Source organism: Athene noctua, chromosome 14 (genome assembly GCF_965140245.1).
Source record: "Athene noctua chromosome 14, bAthNoc1.hap1.1, whole genome shotgun sequence".
NCBI classification, from domain to species: Eukaryota; Metazoa; Chordata; class Aves; order Strigiformes; family Strigidae; genus Athene; species Athene noctua.
In genome coordinates, this window is record NC_134050.1 from 4,753,286 (window position 1) to 4,771,952 (window position 18,667).

General features: G+C 39.9%; 1 protein-coding gene across 6 annotated transcripts in view; it reads left to right on the plus strand.

The window, feature by feature from the left end:
• The window catches only part of MPPED2 (metallophosphoesterase domain containing 2), a 240,608-nt gene extending 222,268 nt beyond the window's left edge, over positions 1–18,340 (plus strand). For all 6 annotated transcript variants that reach the window (XM_074917980.1, XM_074917978.1, XM_074917979.1 and 3 more), the window contains 3 exons: positions 11,671–11,786; positions 14,429–14,542; positions 18,146–18,340. In XM_074917980.1, coding sequence (XP_074774081.1) covers positions 11,671–11,786; positions 14,429–14,542; positions 18,146–18,264 — 349 coding nt within the window. In that variant the 3' untranslated portion in view covers positions 18,265–18,340. The remainder of the gene's footprint in view (positions 1–11,670; positions 11,787–14,428; positions 14,543–18,145) is intronic.
• The last annotated feature ends 327 nt before the right edge of the window (positions 18,341–18,667 follow it).

An 18,667-nucleotide genomic window follows, 5' to 3' on the forward strand; every position in this document is an offset into this window, starting at 1 on the left:
ACATGCTCCTCCTCATTGGCTCTGACAGTTTGATTAATTAGGCCCCCTCTTTAGATGACCTCTGCACTGACACGACAAGGAGGTGAATATAAAATGAATAGTTTGCCCACATAATGGCCTGCTGCAAGTTTCAGATTTTTATCAGATCAGACTGAAGTCTGGGGCCTGTATTAAACCTACAGTGTACAGCAATATATGGCTGTGGGTTATGAACCGCAGGCTTTACAACATGGTTAAAGAATTAAAACCAAACCAATCCTAGCCATCCTGATATATTGACTTCTCCTCTAAGAATTAATCTTTCCTTTACTCTCTTGACCATACAGAACAAATCTAATTCTTTTACATTATCAAATAAAATGACCTTTTGTTTTCAGCAGATTTTTTTATTGCCAGAAAATACAGTGTGTTAACTCTGTGGTTATTCAGCCTCCCATAAAATACTAATGTAAAGCCATTATTCCAGTGCCATTCTATTTAAATGTCAGTCTGCCTTTCTATTATAAACCACCAGTTCATAGGCTTGTAACTCATCAGTACAAAATATACTTCAGGTGGGAACTTGTAATATGAGCTCACAACTTTTCTTTGGAAGTGTCTTTTTCTAAAAAAAATGAGCGTATATGATACCAAGGGATGAATGTGTAATTGTGCAGCCCATAGCATGGCATTTGTCGCACCAGAAACATCAGGTGGTGCCAGCACGTCACCCACAGGACAGTGCCTGACTGGAGCTGGTGCTTTGTGATCCGGGAGGGGCAGTTTGGTCACCCGGCTGCACGGAGGGGTTTGAACTACGCCGCAGGCCAGCAGGGAGGAAACTCAGGCTTTTCATAAAACCTGGAGTTTTGGTTGATGGTCACTGAGAACGACATCTTACATACATCTTTTTTTTTTTTTTTTTTTCCCCTGCTGCTTGCTTGCACTTGATTACATTTCATTAACACACTTTTGAGGGGAATGTGGGGTTCAAAATCCTCTCTCCATCAAGGTGAGAACTGGAAAGACTATGAATAGCATCTTGTTGGTCAGGTGGAGACACTGATAGCAAGGTAAAAATTCTACTACGTTGGTTTCTAATTAAAGTTGTCATGTTAGGTTTGGTTTGGGTTTTTGTTTTTGTTTTTTTTTTTTTTTACCAGAAGAGTCAAATTAACTCTCATTCAGTCTGTGGTAATCTCCATCTCCCACAAACCTCTTTGAAGGGACAACATGAAGGTGGGTGAGCCTAAAATTAAATGTTGTGTAAATTGACTCACGTGTAATCTGAGCTCCTTGTTTAATGATCTTGAAGACAACAAAAGTGAGTGACCCATGCTTAAATAGATCCTTTTCAATTAAAATAATGCTTCTTTTACCTCTGTGATGCCAGATTCTCTCTGCAGTCTTTCCAGCAGCTTCTGCTTCTTTTATGACCCTCCTATGTTTTTTGCCCTCAGTCTCTTCTGTCATTTTTTTTTTCTTACTTGATCAACAGATGAACACAAACTGCATTACTTTAATTGATTTGCTAAATTGGCTCGTACATAAGACAGCTCCTCCAGGTAATAACCTGAAAATGTTAGCTTGTATTACTGGGGTCATGCTTGAGTGCTACAGCAGTTGGAGTTCTCACTGGTTTGGGAGTGCATTGCACCATTTCTTCAAGTTATTTGTTGTGCTCCTTGTCACAGGCAGAGCAACAGGACTTAAATGTATTTTTATACCTGTATACACACACGTGTGTGTGCGTTCTGTGCATGTAATATCGGGTATAGGATTTTTGTACGTGTGAACTTTGTTTGCATACAAGTGTCCCGGAGTTTCCTGAGCTGAGAAGGAGGTGTGATACGCGTTTGGAGATCCATAATCACCCCTTTCCCCAGATGATTTTTTCCCCCCCCCGTTTCTTGGTTGACAGAATTTGACAAAGTAACCATGTTTTTTGGATGAAGATTAGACAGGAGTTGCTAACTGTCCTTTCCTGCAGACTCCAAAGTAGGATCACAGTTTTCAGTAAAGGTGAAACTTTGAGTAGTCCAGATGTTAAATTTCTGCACAATGCAAAGGCTGTAGTAAATGAAGAAAATTAAGCAAATCTGCATATTTTTAAAATAAATCATATTTTCTAAAACTTCGAATTAAATAGTAAACCAGTATTATCTCTTAAAGTCTGGCCATGATATTTTACACTGTACCTAAATACGAAATAAGTGTATATTGTAACACTGGAAACTCTTTTGATTGTTTAGGCTGGTTTCATCTGGTTAGTGAGGGTAAGTGACTTTACATCCAGCTTCAAGAATAAGCTGAAACGGAAGATAGCACAGACTTCAAACAAACAAGAAATGCTGGGAGTATCCTGTGGCCTAATTATAACCAACTGTTTCCATTCTTTTCTGTAAATTTTCAGAAGATTATGTTATGAGTTCCTACGATTACATACTGTGGGCTGTGTGTGCATGGAAGATTAATATATGTGAACCTTGTTTGGTTTTCCTACCATGCATTCTGGAAAGTTTCAGTTTCTTCTTGAAGAATGCTAAGCAGCATTTTGAGTAAAACATAAATAAAAATAGTGATGGTATTTATAGATAAACAGCACCATCTGGCAATAAGCAATCTCAGTGTCTTGATTTTAAATCATTGGAGTAGATAAGAACAATTGACTTACTGTTAAAGACTAATAGTGAAAATCACAGAGTGCAGCATTCTGTGTCTACCATCTGATTCACGTTAAGCAAGTTATTTAGGCATATATTCTGGAAAATTTATTCTTGGTGCAGTTAACTTGGTTTTGACACAGTACCTCTATAAACAGTGCTCTTATCTTGACTGTTCTGAGGCTGTATTAATTATTACTTGCAAGATACTTGAAAAGAGTTTTTTGAAAGCCTTCCAGTTCCCGTGATTGTGGTGTAGGTTTGTGCTTTGTGGTTTTTTACTTTTCAGAAACAACAAACTGGTTTGTTAACTCTGGAAATTAGATCATGAAAATCAAGGGCAACTTAGACATCCAGAACATAAGGGCACAAAGACCAGAATCTTTTCTTCTTGATGCCATGTCCTAGAGCATGGAAGTGTGTTTATATGGAAAACTCTAAAGCAAGACAAATACAAGAGCTAAATTTGGCTCTGATGTAAGCCCACCGTTCAAGAGACTTTATAACTAAGAGTCCTTTCTAGGTGTGCACGAACCGTAGTTTTACTGTGAGAGATTAAGAGTATCGGTGATGGATTTCACTCCTAAGGTGGCCAAAAACACAGATGTGATATCTAGTAGGTTGTAAGCGTAAAACAGCAAGTCTCTTGTTTTCAGAGCATTATCTTCAGACAACAGAGTGAGAAAATGTGGCTGCCTTTCAGGGAGCCCAGCTATTGCTTTTTCCTCCATCCTCTGTGGCTGTGTTTCGCACCATGGCTTATAGAAGTAATGACATCATCTCATGTTCTCCCCCATTTGTTGGTTAGGATTCAAAGTGATAGGGCCTGCAAGAACTGGAGGTGGTATGAGGACTGGTGGGTGGGTGTATGGGGAGGACGTGGCCCCTCTGGAGAGCAAGGAACTGGTACGTTGGCTCAGCGACTCTTCAGGAGCCAAAACTAATCCTCTGGGGGAAGACCCACCTTTCATGTTGGTGTCATTAAGTTACATATATGAAGAGGAGTATGGGATGCAGATTTAAAGTTACATAAAGGTGCTGAAATTGCATAAGAGTATATATCTGTAATTCCTCTGGTTTGTGGCTTCGGTGTTTATTAATGAATAAGGGATGGTATTCTCTGACCAACATAGCCTATTGGAGGAACTACAGAAACTCTAGTGATGCTAAAGAATTCTGCTTCAAGTAGCATTCAAAACCACGAAGTTTCTAGAGGCTGTTTCTTAGAAGCACGAACCAAGTTCACCAATAGAACAGGCAGGCATAACTTCTTTGGAGTGTTCTATTTGTTATACCAGTTTATATCTGGCAACATCCGTGTCACAGTTCACTGAAATGTCACTTGCTTGTTTGAAAGGCAGCCATCTCAGTATTTTCCAAATGCTACTTTTAGAAAGATATTAAAATACTCAACAGAAGCTACTGGGTGTAATTACACCTGTACAGATTTTTGGTTTTTACGTGTCAAACACACATGCTACCCACAGTAATGTATTGGGAGAGGGGTCATTACTTTTTTTTTTCTTTTTGCTCTACTTCAATTTGTGTTGCCACTGCAGAAATAGGGCTACTAGTAAAACCCACTCTCAGATCTACCTGGGGTGGAAGCTTTGCCAGTTTACATTTCCTGCATGGATAATAAGAGGCATGTAGAAAATTAATTTAAGATTTAATACATCTAGCATATTATGATCATGTTCACTAGAGGAAACGAAGCATCCAAGCATCATTCTGTAACATGCACAGTTGATGAGCAAAATTGAATCAAAACTTCAGCCAGCTGCATTTTCCTTCTGTTCCCTCATTCCCTCTGGCCTGCCCCTCAGAGTGGACAGTTTATGTTGTGATGAGCTTCAGGACCAGGGAGCTCCTTTCTCTAGATAGATATTCTGTGATTCTCTGTGTTTCTACAAAGACTACAAAATTCTACAATAACAATTTGAGGCATTCAGGCTCTTTTCATTACTGCAGAATCCTTTCAGCACTTCAAGGGGCGCATGTACCCTGCACAGGGGTGCAGTATAGGAATGAAGGGGACAATGTGCCCACGCTGGAACGAGAAGTGGTTCTGCAAATCAGTCCAGCGTGGTACTTCATAGCCTGACACAGTGCTCCCATCGCCAAGCAGGGAAATGCAGTGTACTTAATGTACAGACCCAGCTGAGGCTGGTGCTAGCTTAGGCAAGGTCTATCCTTCAGGCCATCCTCAACTATATGCAGCACAGAAATATCTAAGGTCTAATACTTGCTTCTATTAGTAGGCCTTTGTAATTCTGTTCTTTTTAAAAAGTAGAATGAAATTAGCCCTTGAGTCAAGTTTGAATTATTTTCATATTTTGGGGATATTAAAATATCTCCCAGATCTCATTAAGTAAAGCCCTAAATAAAATAGTTGCAATACAGTTAGGGATTGGAAAACCTCAGAAGGTTTGGAGGAAATTTCCTCTTTGATGAGCAATTCAGATACTTAAGCAAAGGTTGCCTGAGTCATAAACTTTAGAAATTCATCTACTCACTTCCTCTCCTTTCCAGTATCCACTGGCTTCTTGGTGTCATCCCCTCATCTACTTCATTTTATATTCTTTCCCTGTCCTCAGGGGGCCCTGTGCTCTGTGTCCTGCTGTCCTCCATGTCCTGTGATCCTCGTGACATTGCTGGCATTTTAACCTTCTGTCTGTCTGCTCCTTTGGCCTCAAGTTTCTTAAACCCTGACATTCGTTGTTTTTATGTGTTTTTTACACAGCTTCCTTCAGTTGTTTTTTGTTAGTGGTTTTTGGGTTTTTTTTTAAAAAACAGGTCTTCCCTACATAAGACAAGTTGTGGTCTTAAATACTCTGTGATGCTCTGGTATTATTAACACAAAATATGTGAACTGAGCAGACATTTTATGTTCCTGCTCCAAAATGTGTCACTAACCATTCAAGACACAGGATAGAAGATGCCAGTGGTTGTTATGGGCCACCAGAGAAACCAGAAACTGCATTTAGATTTGGGAACCAGAGCTCAGTTACCTGCCAGTAAAAGTTGAGGCAGCCTGGAGGCAGGAAAGGCAGAGATGTGGAGAGAGCAAGAGAGGGGAGAACTACAAGATGCAGGAGGGAATTCTTTTCACATAGTTTTCCAGCCGTATGGGCTTAGGCTAAAGCTGCGTTTACCTCCTGTATGTGCCCCTGTTTTAGGTGATAATCTGGTCCAGATCAGCACATCCATGGATCATGCTGAATGGCAGCAGTCAAGGTCCTAGCATTTTCCTTCTTACCCGTCAGAGATTCAACAACGGGTCTCTGTCAAGAGTCTAAGTTAAAACCTCCATTGACCAGTTTGTGCAACCTGAGGTAGAAATCAAGAATATGTTGGTGCAAGGAGTATACCAGGTCACACTAGCATGTGGTGATGAGGTGGTTGCTGCAACTTTTCATCGTAGAGGACTGCTTCATAGAGAAAAGTCACTGTGAGGACTCTTTCCCTCCAAACACGGTGGATGTGGGTGGTTGTGTTTCTCAAAGGTTTTGTCATTTACACAACCAGCAAGTGTTTAAAGATAATATGTAAGTTGAAAGAGAGAGGTAAAACCTGAAGAAAAAAAAAAATAGCAGCTATCAAGGCTTCAGGTTTTTTTAACATTGTAAAAACAGCAGAAGTATGTTGTAAAGACTTCCTGACTGCTGTTCGGGTCGGTAATAAGGAGATACATGGAGTAACATGGCTAACATAATCACAGTACTGGTAACCCACTTTCGTGAGAGCTTCAGCCGTTTAAAGATGCAGGGTAAGCAATACCCCAAGGAACCAGACCCAGTGATGCTTCTTGCAGTTGCATATTATTGTCCTTACTTTCTAAATGGGACACTGAGGCGTAGCAGGTGAATGCTAGCGGGGATGAAATACAGCCCGAGCCACCAGACTCTGCCTTTTACTGATATCACAACATTGCGTATAATGAGCACATTTAGGAAATCATTTAGCCTTTAAGATTTCCTGATTGTTGTTGCATTATGACAAAGCATTTGAATATTCACTATAAGAGCAAGCTTAACCAAAAAAAAAAAAAAAAAGTTTTTGTAGCACAGAAGGCAAGTTTTAGAGCCTTTACAGAAGCTCTTATCTTGTAAAATTGGTTCCTTAATACATTGTGCACTTGCCCTACTCAGCCTTTTGTTTCCATGATTACACACGCTCTCCTTCTTCCCCTTCTCCCTCGCCCCACGATCCCTTTCTGTGTATTCCCACTAGGCACACTCTATCCATTGACTGAATGGAGACGGGCACGTGTGTGCTGCTCTGCCCTGGCAAACGTTTGTGCTCTGCGTTCGGGGCGCAGGGAGGAGGATTGAAAGGCTTTTCTTTTCGGTGCACAAAGGTCACATTTTTATTTTTTTTTCTTCCCCCTTTGCAGTTTGTTCTCTGCTAGTCCACTGCACTGCTGCAGCTTTCATCTAGGACTATAGGAAATACTTTGGGGATATGTTTGTAGGCTAGTCCTGCAGCTGACAAGTCTAGGAGTTCACATCAGTGTCCTGTCCCACAGTTTTTATTCTCCTAGTGGAACTGTCTCTCTCCCTCTTGAGCCAGGTCTATGTGTTCAATTTGAATGCTGACAAAAAATAAAGAGCTTGTCATTATTATTGTTAGTTGCACAGAAGTGCTTCCTGCTACAATGGCTTTTTGACACCCCCTCAGCTGTTAGTGTTGTGGAAGGAAACAGACTGAGATTTTTGCCTCCTGTGCATTTACTGGTTTAAGGGCAAAATTGAAGCTTTCCTAAAAGTCTAGGTAGCCTTAAGAATGAATGAATATGCAGGATTAAAACCCCATGAGATAACTTTTTTTTTTTCTAATTCTTTTTAGAAGAAACTATTGAAATAAATGGATTTACTGGTAGAGGTAAAAGGAAAACCTGAATCGAGAAGTTCTTATTGTACATTTACCTTTTGAGTTGTTGAACTCTGAGGATCAGGTGATTAAATTTATGAGCCAGAGAAGAGATGAAACTAGGCAGTAGGAGATAACCATCCCTTAAAAGTGTGAAAAGTTCCAGAAGGAGCTGAAATTCTTGGATCATCTGGATGAACTTGGCCACGGCCTTGTGTTTCCTGTTTCACCACGCGACAGTCTTGTCTCTGAGGCCTACACACCAAAGAATGGTGGTGATTTTGTGTCATAAAATAATGCTTCATCCCTGTGGGTTTTTTGTGGGGTTTTTTAATGTATAGTAAACCAACAAAACCATACAAAGGTACCTGGGAGAAGGGAGATCCGATCACCCGCTGAAGAGGCAGCTCTCTGCTGTTAAAAGCAGATGGATTCCTGTGTCTTGTCAGAGGCTTCTCCCAATGCACCTGCAAAAGGAGGGTGACTCTTGTTGCAGTGCTTAAGATCCCCTCCTTCTTGGTATTATGTCAGGTGATGTCTGCGTCTCTTGCAGCGCAAGGTGTGAAAATAACGTGCAGCCTACTGCGTTAGCCTCCTTTTAATTGCAGGAAATGTAACGTCCAAAACGCCAGGTGGAGGGGGATCTGTGGGGATTCCTGCATAGAAATGAAGAACTGAAGAGAGTAACGATGGGCCAGGTGTCTGCCTTTCATGAGGATATTCCCTGTGTCACATCTGGTGCCAGCGTAACTGCTATCCCTAAACGATAAGGAAGCTTTGCAGTCAGGGGAGGGCTGAGCTGTCAGGTGAGCCAGGGATCAAGAATTATCATGACGGTTTGATGACACATGAAGGATGCTGTGAAGAGCAGCGTGGTTCTGACAAGCGGAGGCTCAATTAGGTTCTCCCAGACACGGGCTGACACGCTGGGCAAGCGGGAGCCACGTCACACCAAGTGTCGGGTATGAGGAAGTGTTCTGGTCTGTCGGACGTAAAATGACAAAGTCATTTGTAACCTCTCATTACTAATCCCTGTGGTTTTTACGTCTACGCCTCCCTTGTGGCAGTATTCAACAGCTGACAGCTTTCTTTTCTTGCCAGCTACTTAAAAATTAAGTATACTATTAATGGGTTTAGGAGTTAACTGAATTTTTTTACTTAGAGCTTCATAGGAAAGAAAAATAGGTCAGACCTTAAAGATAGTTACTAATGACTAAGTAGCCTTTACTAATTATTTGCACCTGATTGCAGCTTACCACAAGTGGGTGCAGCCAAAGTTCATTATAGACATTTCTCCCTAGGTATGAGGTGGTTTCTCCCAGTAAGTAATCTGCTTAAGAATATGTTGCAGAAGGCATGTAACTACACACACAATTTTTTTCCTCTAATTTAGAAGACATGAGCGACTCTATTTAACTCCTACGTATGCAAAAAAAGGGCACTAATAGGAGTAAAATATCCCTATCTGATTGATACCACTTAATAGGATGCTGCCTAACCTACAGGGCAGGCTTTGTCTTTCCTGCACACATTTAAAGTTTGCTGGGAGTAAACAGCTATTCATCTGTCCACTCACGGGATTCACAGTACATCAACTCCATTTTGTCTGCACTGCAACACAGCATAGTGCAAACATCGGGTGACCTTCCTTGTGATCTCATCTAAACCTGAATCTGCCGTAAAGTTGTTTTTTCTTCTTGGTGGTGTTCTGAACACGTCTTCTTTCCTCTCGACTTTCTGGTGAGGCCTGAGCCACCTCAGAAATGCAGGGACTCTCAGTTTGCCTAGTCAGGGCGCAGTACTCTCGTTGAATATGCAGTGCAGGTTTGTGTTTTAAATGCCTGAAACCTAATTTTGTAATCCAGGTGTTCTTCCAGTCATGCCTGCTCTTCTCCTCGATATATTCATTTTGTATGAAAATATTTAGTATATTAAAGAAGTACTTGACCATCTTTTTTTTGCGCACATGCTGCATAATGAGGAAGGTTTTTCGAAAGTTTTCTTGTAAGTGGATTCCCATGTGGTGCCTGTTAGTCACAGCTAATTACAGAGGCTGGTGAATGAAGAATATATTGGAGCTCAGGTTCCTCTCCTCCTCCTCCCCCAGTGCTTCAGAAGAAAATAAAATAAAAATCCTGCAGACAAATCCAGGTTTTTCTCTGGTTGTAGTCTCCAAAGAGCTCCAGAGAGATCACAGATGTGGTTTCACGTTTCAGGTTTAACTATGGTGTAATAACTACAGTATTATCTGTAGGAGAAATGCAAGTGGGGAAAGAATCATTAATTGACAGTGAAAAGTTCAACCTGTGTGCTCTGTGTTTGTGTTTTTAAGCAGCTGAATGTTTAGCCAAACCATATTTTTAACTTTTAACTGCAGCCCTGAAGGTTACAATAATCTTGATATGTTAAAACCTGGCAGTGTTATAGGAAAGGAAATTTTGGTACTTGTTTCAGTAAGGTCAGTCATAGAAAAGCAGAAACACTTGTGATTTAGTTAAAGCTAAGACACATGCTTGAGTTTTAATTCAGTTGCATACAACCCTCCTGTGAGGTACACTGACCTTACCTTACAACGTACAAACTTTTTTTCATGTTTCAGTGGGTGCAGAGAAAGCCAGTAGTGAGAGGTGAAGTTTCATTGCTAGGCACATGAGGAATCCGTAGCTCACATCAAATGTTTAACTAACTTGTAAATAACCCATCTCTTGTTAGCATTCATCCGGCAGCCAGGGAATCTGCTAGATTGAATGAGTTCCTATGTGGGTGTAGTATCATATATATAATATAGAACTATATATATATAAAAAAACTATATAGAACTACCTTCATTGGTCAAATTATTGTCTCTAGAAAACAGAATACTTTAATTACAAAAAATAAAAATTAGAGATGTAAACGCATCAGGAAATTCCCACTTAAATGCATATTTGAGGCTGAAAAAGTGCCTGATTTAGAGGGTACTGGAGGCAGTTTACATAATGCAGTTATGTAGGACTCTTAATGCTCTCTCTCTCTTCTTAACAGGTATGCTTTTCTTTAAGGTTGGTCTGTGGTTGTTTTCCCCAGTTTCTGAGTTTTTATTTTCAGAACTGCAGTACACAGAAGACTGCAGGAGTAGCTTGACCTCTCAGACAGATGTCCCCAAATGACTGGGGCTAGGACAGGAGCATCCTATGTAGAAAATCAAGGCTAAATCTGTTGCCTGAGCTCTAGGAAATGCACACATGGATGAAAACTTTTAAAATGAGTAGAATACAAACAGCTGTATAAAAAGTTGTTAGTAACAGGTGTAAATATTATAGTGTCTTCAGAACAATTGCTCTGTATACCCTGGTAAGGAGAGGCTTTATTATAATATCAGAATTACTCAGTTTGGCTGCTAAGCATTAACAGAGTACTTCGAAAAGGTCTGCTTTTCATCACTATGGGCTTGGGTTGTTGGATGAACCAGTGCCAGAACAACACCGTGCTATGGTGGAGGAGGCTGAGGATCTCAGTTCTCCTTTAAAAATACTGAATGAATATTAAAGCCTAAGATCTCTTTAAGAAGTCATTGTGAGGCTAAACACTGTGTGATCAAGACCTCTGGGAGGCTCAGGAGTTCAAAGCCAAGTTAAGTGACAATGTCCTGATACTCAGAGTGCTGAAAGGATCAAGTTTGAGTTTGGTGAAATACCGTAGTGCAGATGGTGCTTATGACCACTGCATCATACAGTCTTACTGTCGAGCTGTTACCCACTAGCTGCCCTGTGTTGTGAGAAATGGACTCCTGCCTCCAAATTGAGATTTTTTTTGCTTGTTTTGGTAGGTAATATAAGGAAGGAGTTCTTATGTTTGAATATCTCCAAACTTTTAAAGAAAACTTTAGATTTAGACTGTGTCGTTTTAACGTTTTTCTCTTTCTCTATAGTGAGTAAACACCCTCAGGGCTGAATACTCTTGAAGTACAAAAAGAGGATCAGATATTAATCTAAATTCAAATGTATAGATTAGTGTATGTATGTATTTGAACCAATTTATTTTAGAAGCTTCCCCTTCCAAAAGGCTGTCTGCATGTAATCTGTAAAGCACAGAAATTGGTTTAGTTCTGAAAAATTGGAGAACGGAAGAGATTTTTATTTTACACTAATGCAGTTCATCTTATTTTCCTCCAAAGGACACCATGGTTTAATGGATGGGGCTTTAACCTACCCAGAGGTCAGTCTTTGCTAGACAAGTGGAACCTTATTCCTGAGGGAATTGATATACTAATGACACATGGACCTCCCCTTGGTAAGTGAAACAAGCTGTCATTTTTTGCATGAGAATTTTACTTTCAAAATAAACAAAATTAATAATGCTATAAGATGTACCGTAATCTCACCCTAACTCAAAACTATGAATTAAAAAGCCTTTTTGGAAGAAGTGTAAAGTGATGATTAGGTTTAGCAGGTCTGTTGAGCTTCCAGGTGTTTTCTTAATAAAAAATAAATTTTTTGTTGAACTTAAGCTAGGTGGGATCAAGTATCTGACTCCATAGCCATTATAGTTTGACATTTCATTTAAGAGCAGTAATCATCTGACAGTTTCCAATCCCATACAGTTTTTCAGAGATTGGCTAGAACTTGTAAAACATTTTTCCCCTATAATGACATGTTACCTTAAGATTTTAGTGTATGCAGCCAAGAGTTCAGGAGTATGTAGTCGCATATTCTCCTTGATAATGTCCATGTAAACTTAGAATATGTTAACAGCAGTTTTAGAGGTATTTATTGGCTTATAGCAAATATGTAAAGGAATAAAACTGTTCTCAGATAATTCTTCCTTACCCAAACTAGTAAGAGCAAAAGTCTATGAGTGCATAATTTTTTTTTTTCATTAAGTAGTTGGAAGTTTCCCATCTAGTTAAATTTTGCTTGCCTTGTAAATGTAATTTACTGATCCTCATTTTAATTTTAAGTTCTAAACTAAGTTCTGATAGTCTCAGAAGGACACTAGGATGGTCATTCAGCAGAGGCAGGAGCACTCAGTTAAGGCGTATCTAAGATCATTAAAGCCCACACTAAAACCACTTGAAAATTCCCACTGTTTTTTCCCTATCCTGTAAGATAGTATCGCATATTTACTGCTTTTCTTTAAGACACGTGGCAGGCAGTCTAGGACCATATTTGAAATATTTCAGTTGGTTTTACAACAACAGAGTATCTGCCTTTTATAAATATGTTTTATCAGGATGAGGAAGTGTGTCAGTCTCTTCTTCATTACTGTTACTGTTAGTAGACTGTGATTTTGTCAGAGTGTTAGTAAGCTCTTGAAATCCGAGGGGTCAGATGATCACATGAAGGCACTGACTTTTCAGACGGTAGTGAATAAAAAAAAAATAAATCTCAGAATTTCAAGGTGCTGTTATAAAACAGCACTGAAGTGCTACCAGGCTGGTTTGGTGCTCTCATAGATCTTCTCAGTGACTGCCAAGTCAGGAATTAATGCATGTTTGTTTTGTACCACAATTAAGTTAAAGAGTCAGCAATCTAAGCAGAGCTAAGGAAAAAAAAAAAGTCCAGAAAGCTTTTGGCCAGTAATGTACTTAGCAGTCCTTTTATATCCTGGTTACTGTTTTAATACTACTTAGAGAATGTTGCAAGACTGTAAGTAAATTCTCTTTAATCTTAGTAGAGCTACCAGCGTGCTGCTTTGATAAAACAGTGATACACTGACAGTGGAGCGCACCGGATATTGAAAACCAATGCTTTGAATAGCATCTTTTAATCTTTTTATTTTCCCAAAGAAGCAAAAAACCCCACAAGCATGTTTATAATGTTTCAGGGGTGCTGTTTTGAATGGGTTGCTAATCCATCTGCTCTTTGGTTTCATATAGAAATACTGTGATGCTGCAGACACTAATGAGTGCTTTAATTGAATAAGCATACTTAAATTTTGGTTTTGATAGAGATAATGAAGTTCAATTTCAAAAGATTGGTACTGTTTTTTAACTACAGTCACAGATTAGGTGCTAGTACTGTGCCTAAAAGGAGTCTAGGTCTCAGCCTGCTTGATAATATTGACAAAATGCTGCTTTTTAAATTATGTAAATATTAAGGGAGGTAGAGCTGCAACTGGACTTTTTGTTCTCTCCAAAATTCAGTCAAGTTCATGTCACAACATGTTTTTACTACCTGGGATAAACTTGGCACAGGGTGTAATTACTCTGAAGTCAGTAGAACGGTGCTACAGTTGGATGTGGCTCCTGATTTCCCTTTTACTCCTCCTCATTCATCTTGCCCTGCTGATCCATATCAGTGCTAGTCCAGACTTCTGTAATAATTGATGTCACATTTTGGGTGTTTCTCCATATAATCCGTAGGACTGGGTGGCAGTGTAGGCAATTAGCAGTAGCTTGTTGGAAGCTATTTTTCTACATTGCTTTTTGTCGGTGGCCGGGGGCTCAGAAGTAACCTAACACTCGCAGACTTGTGTTCCTTTGGAAGCTGTGGGAGACTGTAGTTTAAATCTTCGGGGTGGCAGAGGTATCGGGTCGTAGCTCAGCTGATCCTCCTGAGGTGTTTCATTTCTGGAGTAACCACATACCTGGCTTGGGAAAACTGTTGTAAGAGCCAGGAGAAAGGGAAGAAAAATCTGCAGCGATGCCGGGAATAAATGTCCCAGGGTTTCAAGGTGGAAGATGAGTTTAAACGTATAGTTTAAAAAACCAAATCGCATCCAGAAAAATATTAATGCAGATGGAGGGGAGGAAATCTTGAGGAAGACAAAGTGACAGTGAAACATTTCTTAAAAGCCATTGTGTGCTTTAATGGAGAGGTTATGACTACAGATAATGTAATAAACCTTCTGTGAATTATGACTTCCTGAAAGGCTACGTGAAACCTTACCTGAATAGAGAAAATTAATAGTATTGATTTGCATTTTGCCTTCAGGTTTTCGAGACTGGGTTCCAAAGGAGCTGCAGAGAGTGGGTTGTGTGGAACTGTTGAACACGGTGCAGAGGAGAGTAAGGCCCAAACTCCATGTCTTTGGTGGGATTCATGAAGGTAAGGAGCAGCACCACTGCGCTCTTTGGTCTCAGGCTGATTTCAGAGAAACTCATTTTGATGGTGTATTACAAAGGATGGATAATGGCATTTTGGACTAAAGTAGGGAGGGAGTTGAGGGAAGTGATTGCATGCACAGCACTTCGTAAATTTATGCCAGAATTAAAACAGTTTCAGGAATGTGTGCTACATTTAGCCACCTACATCTTTCACTGTGCAAAGGTTGTTCTATACAGGTTATTTGAAAGCAATTCAAATTTTGACAAACTTGGTTAGAGAAACAGATGAGATTCCCAACACTCAGAAGCCAAAATGAAAATTATCCCCATTATTCCAAGCAAAGGAGCCAAGAAAGGTGCTAAAAAAAAAAAAAAAAGGAAATCGAAGACAACTTACTGTCCCAGCTCACCTCCCTCGGCATATAAGGAAAAGCAGAAAGGAGGTCATCTTGAGTCAGACATCAGGAGAAAGACTGCTAGAACTCACTTTGCATACATTTCTAAAAGCATCTTGTAATGCAGTTTGTACTCTTGTGTGTTACCTTCCAGCAGCCTCATATTTCAGAACAGGTATTTCCCCACTGTCAGTACCAGATCAGTCAGAGTGTGAAGCTTCAGAAACAATAAACTCAGTTTGTGGCAGTGGAAGAGACTGAGAGATTAAATACATTTGCAAGATACTTAAATATTTAATACAATTTTGTAGCTTTCATGTGGCTGAGAGACAAACACTAGGAGTTCTGCCTGTGAGAGTTTAAGACTTTGTGACCCTAGAACTCAGAATTACACATTAAGTGCTTTGTATTGTCCCCCCTGGAGGTTTCTCCATTGACTCTAATCTAGGTTCTCCATAGGCTTACAGATTTGGAGGACTTCATAGAAGAAAAACTAAAAAAAGGACATCTTTCTCAACTAGTGATGCTGGTTTTTCTGAAGCCCTCGTGACTTCATGCAATGAGTTTCATGCCTGGTATCTGTAAATAAAGAGTTTATAATGGAAATACTACCATGACCTTAAGCATAGTGGCATGAATAGCAATCTTTAATGCACCCAGGAAATCATAGGATATTTGTATAAATATTCAACCTTGCACATGAAAAATAAGTGAACACAGCAAGATCTCCAGCTAAAACATGTAAATTGTCTACAGCCTTTGTAGGCACACTGGATGATAAAACTTTTAGTTGTAATAGAGTTAAGTAATGGGAGAGGAAGTTATTTTAATGTGCAAGATCATTATTATGAGAAAGCACAGAGGAACCGTGTGCAACAACTTACATTTAAATCTCACAGGAAAGGTGGCAGCACATACTAAAAGTGAATGTTCAAATAAATTCTTACAAGAATACTAACAAGAAAGTTAAAATCCTGTTTAGTACTTATGCAGAAGACATAAGAACAGCTTGTTTCAGTACAGAAAGAAATAGCCAAGTGTTAAGAGCATTATCTTACAGTGCAATTAATTGTCCTCCAACTCCAGCTGAGATGAACATGCACCACATTCCATGAAATCAACAGAGGCTGTACACACATTTTGGTGATGCAGGGTTTTTTTCCTGGTTGATAAGCAAGAACAACCACAAACAAGTTTTTTCCCACCATGAGGTGATCTAAATCAAAATTGCCAGTCTAAATAAATAAAGTAATACACGCGGACAGTGCAGCAATTCTGAAGTGATTATTCTTTCTGATAGACACTGTGGGTAGCTGTATTTATCTTAGCTTTCAGACAGCAGTGATCCGTACTGTATCATAATGGTTTAAAAGAAAAACATTTTTCCCCTGTGGGTTTGTGATGGGAAGTTTTCTTCCCCTGTGAAACTGGTTTTGGGGGTTTTTTGAAGTATATTTGGTGCTAAAGTCTTCCTAGATTTTTTTTTTCCCTAGCTTCTTTGTTAGCTTTTTGTGGATGGCAGCTGAAAACAATGGCAAAGCTTACTCTCAGCTTGTGCACTGGTGGAACTGGAGCCCCTATATCCTTATCCTTGAGAGAATGGCTGTAAGAGGAGAGCCTCTGCCTTTTCAGTATCTCTGTGCTTCTGTTATCATTCGTTTTCTCACATCACATTTGCTGAACGAAGGCTCAGGTATGACTCAGTTCATGGGTTGCTGTAGTTTGCTCCACTTGCCCCAAATCACTGGAGTGCACAACTCTCCGTTACGTCCTATTCCTGTGTGGCAAGTGGGAGTGAAGAGAAAGGCCAGCAAGGAAACAGCACCCTCTGAACAAGAATCACAGAATCATTCAGGTTGGAAAAGCCCCTTGGGATCATTGAGTCCAACCATCAGCCCAACTCTACAAAGTTCTCCCCTACAGCACATCCCCCAACATCTCATCTAAACAACCCTTAAACACACCCAGGGATGGTGACTCCACCCCCTTCCTGGGCAGCCTATTCCACTCTCTGACCACTCTTTCTGTGAAAAATTTTTTCCTAATGTCCAGTCTGACCCTCCCCTGTTGCAGGTTAAAGCCGTTCCCTCTTGTTCTGTCACTAATTGCCTGTGAGAAGAGACCAGCACCACCCTCTGTACAATGCCCTTTCAGGGAGCTGTAGAGTGATGAGGTCTCCCCTCAGCCTCCTCTTCCTCAGACTAAACACTCCCAGCTCCTTCAATCTCTCCTCATAGGATTTGTTCTCCAGCCCTTCCCCAGCTTCGTTGCCCTCCTCTGCCCTCGCTCCAGCACCTTGATATCCCTCTCCTATTGAGGTGCCCAGAACTGGGCGTTGCTGGCCAGATATTTAGAAGTTTGAGAACAGCTTTCAGCATTCTGAAACTGATGCCATAGTGTTACTGAGGAGTCAAGTCCTTGGCATACTGAAAAACCTGTGATTAATACTCGCTGCTTCTTGGTTTTTTGTTTGGGAAATGATCTCTCAAGATCCCTTCATAATGAAAAGCAGTCATCTCTCTAACCTTCACCTCAATTCTCTGCTCAGGCTAGAGGTCATCCATTGACCTCCAGCGCTCTGTTGGGTTTGTAGCAGGAGATTCCTTTTCTTAGTCATGATTTTCATGGTAGATAACATATGTAAAGTAAATATGTATGTGTGTATATATTTAACTTGGTAATGAGTTTTGAAGGTTTCACCGTCCAGTGTGAACACCAGACCCGTGATGAGGAACTAGATGATAAGGGTTAGCGTGGGAAAAGCTTACTGGGTTCAGTTCATTGACCAGAGAGGGGGTTTTGTAGGTGAAGCCAAAGTTACTTCTAAATCTTTTGCTCCTGATTGGTGGTCTTCTTATGACAGACATTACAGGCATGTTAACTACAGCTCATTAATTAAGTAATTAGAAGAGTATGCGTGTGGTTTTGTCTGTGTTTCTGCTGTATCCAATTGCAACAGAGGATTTTCATGGGGGGGAAAAAGTTTGTACAGAGCCGGAAAGCATCCGTTCTTATTTCAAATACAATACATTGTATTTTTTTTTTTTTTTCAATCAGGCTTTTGCAGCGCCTTGCAAGAGCTTGTATTTTGGAGGGATTAATTTAATTTTATTCCAAAGCATTGATTCCACAACAAGCTTTCAGTGCAGCTGCCCACGGGCAGTATTGTTTGTTTATATTACAGTAAGCGTGACACATTCTCCCTACAGGTTATGGCATTATGACAGACGGTTATACAACGTACATCAATGCTTCAACATGTACAGTCAGCTTTCAACCAACCAACCCTCCAATTATATTTGACCTTCCAACCCCTCAAGGATCATGAAGCACTACTGCACATTTGGAACTGGGGAAGGTCTATAAACTGCCATTTTCTAATTATCAAACTTACATTCTGTTACATGTTTATTTGAAAATTGGGGGGAGGGGGGGAAGAGAAAATTGGGGGGAACGGTGGGGTTTTTGTTTTGGGGTGGGTTTTGGGGTTTTTTTGGGTTTTTTGTAAATTGCTGGTACAAAAGAAACAAGAAAAGTTAGAGGTTGTGCTTTTTGGAAATGCAGCATTCATTTTAAATTGATAAAGCATTGTGAATTTGTAAAATGAATTTTGTTTTTCAATAAATTTGCCATTGTAAATTGTTATAGTGTTCTCAAAAGGACAGCCAAGCTTTCTTTTAATAAGTGAGAGACCTTATTTTAATATTATATTATAAGCTAAAAAATAGGCA